The following is a 4,137-nucleotide window of genomic DNA, read 5'->3' as shown; positions in this document are numbered from 1 at the left end:
TCGGAGGCTAGTTTTCCTGGTTTTTGGATGGCGATGACCTTCACTTGTCTCCAATCGTGTGGGACAATGTTAGCCTCAAGAATCTTATTAAATAAGTTCAACAAGCGTCTCTTGGCAGATTTTGGCAGATTCTTCAACAAGTTGAATTTGATTCTGTCTGGCCCTGGAGCTTTATTGTTACACGACAAGAGAGCAAGTGAGAACTCCACCATCGAAAAAGGTGTTTCGTTCACGCTATCGTGAGGGGACGGTAGACGCGGTAGACCTTCTGTACCGGGGCTGAATCCGGACAAACCTTCTTGGCAAAATCGAATATCCAAAGGTTTGAATATTCTGCACTCTCGTTAGTACTGTTTCGGTTTCGGAAACGCCGGGGGTGCTCATCGATGTTTCTCTCGTTGGCCCGTCAATGAACCGGCGCCAGTAGATACGATTTTTGGCTTTCATCAAACTCTTTATGTGCGTTTCCGCCATCGCATACTGTCGGTAGCTAGCTGGTAGCCCGTCGTCCCGGAAGGTCTTTTACGCGGTGGCCTTCTCCGCGCACACGTCTGAGCACTCTTTGTCCCATCATGGATTGGAAGGACGCCCGCGGGAGTTCCCGTCTGGTATGCGTTTAGTTTGAGCTTGAAAAGCGGTATCGAGAATCAAGCCAGCCAGAAACCCGTACTCTTCCTCCGGAGGAAGCTCTTGTGTCGATTCTACTCTTTCGGATTCGCGGACCGGTAGCTCTTCTAATCAATATTTCATGTGAGGTCATACGAAACATTGATTGTATCCGGTGATCCTGAACCGTTAACAATATTAATTACGATTGGTAGATGGTCGCTGCCGTGGGAATCAGAGACTACCTTCCACATGGAATTTAACCGCAGCAATGTCAAGCAAAGGGATAGGTCTATGGCACTCGGGCGCGCTGGAGGCCCCTCCAGCATCCGTGTCATTTCACCCGTGCTCAAAATGGTCATATTAAAGTTGTCGCAAAGGTCATGGAGTAGGGTAGATCGATTATCGTCATAAAGACAACTCCATGCCGCACCGTGGAAGTTGAAGTCACCTAAAATTAGCGATGCGGGGATGAGATCTGAAAAATCGCTAAGCCGTCGGTGGTTAACTGAGGCGGTTTTGCACCAGTACTTCCTCGAGAAGTTATTTTTGGGGACCTTGAGGAGACACCTTCTGGTCTTTACAACGAAGCTTAGAAGAGGAAATGTTTACTTCTTTTTCTATTGCTTCTAGGCACAGCAGAAGATGTTCCCTCCTGGGGTTCTTCACAGTGGCCTTCGTCACTAGACAAGTTAGTTTTTATGTTAGGATCCGATTGCGTAGCTATCTTTAGAATTTCTACAAAAGATCGCTTAGATCGTCCCTGAAGGGAACGCTTAAGATTCTCCTCGCGCTGTTTGTACGCGGGACATGCCGTAAGATCATGTAGGTTTCCCCCACATTAGAGACACTTTTCGACATCCCTTCCACAGGAATCATCCGCATGATTCCCACCGCATTTCCCACAACGGGCCTTGTTGCTACAGTGGGAGGCTGTGTGTCCCAATTGTTTGCAATTAGTACAGTTCACGACTTACGGCACAAAGAGGCGAACAGGTAGACGAACCTTGTTAAAGATGAGGTAGTTGGGTAGAGGCGAAGGTCCCCCAAAAAAAATCAGTATCTTCACTGGCTTAAGCATGAGGTCTTTAAAACAGCCAGTTCCATGTTTCAGCTATTTGGAGACAGAAGCTGACATTGAAGGACAGCTTCTTTAGATGGCCGAACAGCCGGATGTACTGCGATCAGGCTGAAATTACGAATTCTATCAGGTGGAAAATACGAATCACGTTGACAGATTGCGATCGGCCAGCTTCACAGATATCTACACTTGCTCGGAGCTTTCCCACCGGTTATCGTTGATATTTCGGGCTTTTATACTATGGCGAACGGCAATAAGCACACCACCACCTGATGCTTGTGGCTGTTGAGATTGTTGCGGTAACAGCGGTAGACATCGAATGTTGAACTAAACACATGGCGAGACATAGTACGATTGTCGAGCCACGTCTTGGTCACTGGTGATCGCTGGCGGCAATTGCTTGACTGTGGCGGGGGGGGGGGGTTAGTGAACATATATCAAAATTTAATTTTTCACCGTTCACTGATACAGCGCGGGCCAATCAGACTGATTGCAATAACTTCAGTTACACGAATAGAACATATAACTGTTAGTGCTCAAATATTAGGCTTACTTGTTTTTGTGAGCAAGTCTGTTCTAAACCTGAGCATGAAGGGGTTTATATAAAGCCAACATTTCCCAAGCTTATCCTAAGTATATCGCCAAGAACACTCGTGAACGGCAATGACGATTCCTTTGCTTTGATAAACTTGAAAGAGAAATTGTTCAGAGTCGAATTTCTTTTCAACAAAAGCAAAACTGCCTTTGAATTATTTATAACATGATAATCATCAGTTAGCAATCTACGAACAGAACCATACAACGCTAAACTTTGCTTGGGGTTTACCACAATTAGCCATAAATTTCATTTAAAGATAAGATATTTAGGGGCAGATAAAGCTAAACTGATACGAAAAGGCGAGGCAGAACTGAACCTAGATCAATATTCAACGATGGTCTCCAAACAAGCGCTATTATTATGGTCACTACTAGTTTTAGGTTCGTAATGTCGAAATTGAAACTTTTTTTTTTCTTCTTTTGATACATTCTATCCGTGCGCAGTGAATCAAACCACCGGTAATCCCACTCGTTGGAATGTAGCCCCAGATGACGCCGGAAACCTGCACCTTATAGCGACAGACCTCGATTTACATCAACAAGATCTCGGGTACGAAGAACCACTCTTTGATCCAGAAACGGATATCATCTTTCGACTGTTCACAAGATCTAACCCGGACACTCCGCAACTCATTTACTGGAACGATCCGCAATCGCTGCTGGATTCAGTATTCGACCGAACTCACCCAACTCGGTTCACCATTCACGGATGGGTCAGCGGAGAGGATGCTAACGTACACAGGTTGATTCGGGACAATCTGCTAGCGCTTGGCGATTTCAACGTGATTAACGTGGATTGGGGTGCAGGAGCCCAGACCATCAACTACGTCCAAGCTAGGAACCGAGTCGGAGTGGTTGGTGACATCGTGTCCCGATTTATCAACATGTTGGTGGAAACGAGTGGCATTACTCGAGACAGTATCGTCCTTACTGGAAGTAGTTTAGGAGCGCATTGTGCTGGGAACGCTGGCAAATTTCAAAACGGTGCGATCAATACCATCATTGGAATGGATCCGGCCGGTCCTTTGTTTTCGCTCGGTCAACCGGATATTCTGAGTGCTACTGATGGACACTACGTGGAAGCAATATACACCAACTCCGGTGTGCTTGGATTCGATCTGCCACTAGGTGATGCAAATTTTTATCCTAACGGAGGTCGAACTCAGCCTGGATGTGGAATTGATATTATTAACAATTGTGCCCATACTCGAGCGCATCAGTACTTTGCGGAATCGATCGGATCACCGTTGGGATTCGTTGGTCAGCACTGTGCATCGCACGAAGAAATCCTCACGGGTGTTTGCACACAGAGTGGTCCACCAGCACTGATGGGTGGCGAACCGTCTAATTTTGGGCGAGATGTGAGGGGGTATTATCATTTGACAACAAACGGACAACCTCCGTTCGCAATGGGATAAGATTGTGCTGTTGCTCGGTGGAAAATTTCGCGTAAGGATAAGATTAGTTTATTTGTTTGAAGCGAAAATTACAACGGGAAAGTTTCCAGAAAAAGTACTTAAATTTATGGACACAATGCCAATTATATCTTTACAGTGTATTGAATGTTTGCGAACGAGCTGAATGAATAAAGGGCCGTTCATATACCACGCGGTCAGAAATACCTAGGTTTTTGACCCCATCCTCCTCCTCCATGCACAAACGTGAACAATTTTTGTACCTCTACCTCCCTCCACGTGATGTCCCTGTGGACTTTTCACATTTTTTGTCCGTTAATTTCATAAAAGTATTTCAAAGTCCAAGAACATTTCTACGTATTGGACTACTTTAATATCGGATGCGATCCCAAAGACATATGTTTCCTTTGTTCAGAATGAAAATCGTAGAAACATTGT

The 4,137-nt window shown here is 45.4% G+C and overlaps 1 protein-coding gene across 1 annotated transcript; it reads left to right on the top strand.

The window, feature by feature from the left end:
- Window positions 1-2,573: 2,573 nt before the first annotated feature.
- On the top strand, window positions 2,574-4,137 carry LOC131695597 (lipase member H-A-like). Its single transcript, XM_058984125.1, has 2 exons — window positions 2,574-2,665; window positions 2,729-4,137. The coding sequence occupies exons 1-2, from the start codon at window positions 2,620-2,622 to the stop codon at window positions 3,700-3,702; spliced, it is 1,020 nt and encodes a 339-aa protein (XP_058840108.1). The 5' UTR covers window positions 2,574-2,619; the 3' UTR covers window positions 3,703-4,137.

The sequence above is a fragment of the Topomyia yanbarensis genome, unplaced genomic scaffold (assembly GCF_030247195.1).
Source record: "Topomyia yanbarensis strain Yona2022 unplaced genomic scaffold, ASM3024719v1 HiC_scaffold_47, whole genome shotgun sequence".
In the NCBI taxonomy this organism is placed as follows: Eukaryota; Metazoa; Arthropoda; class Insecta; order Diptera; family Culicidae; genus Topomyia; species Topomyia yanbarensis.
The sequence above is the reverse complement of the archived record's forward strand: the minus strand, read 5'-3'. Positions and strand labels throughout refer to the sequence as shown.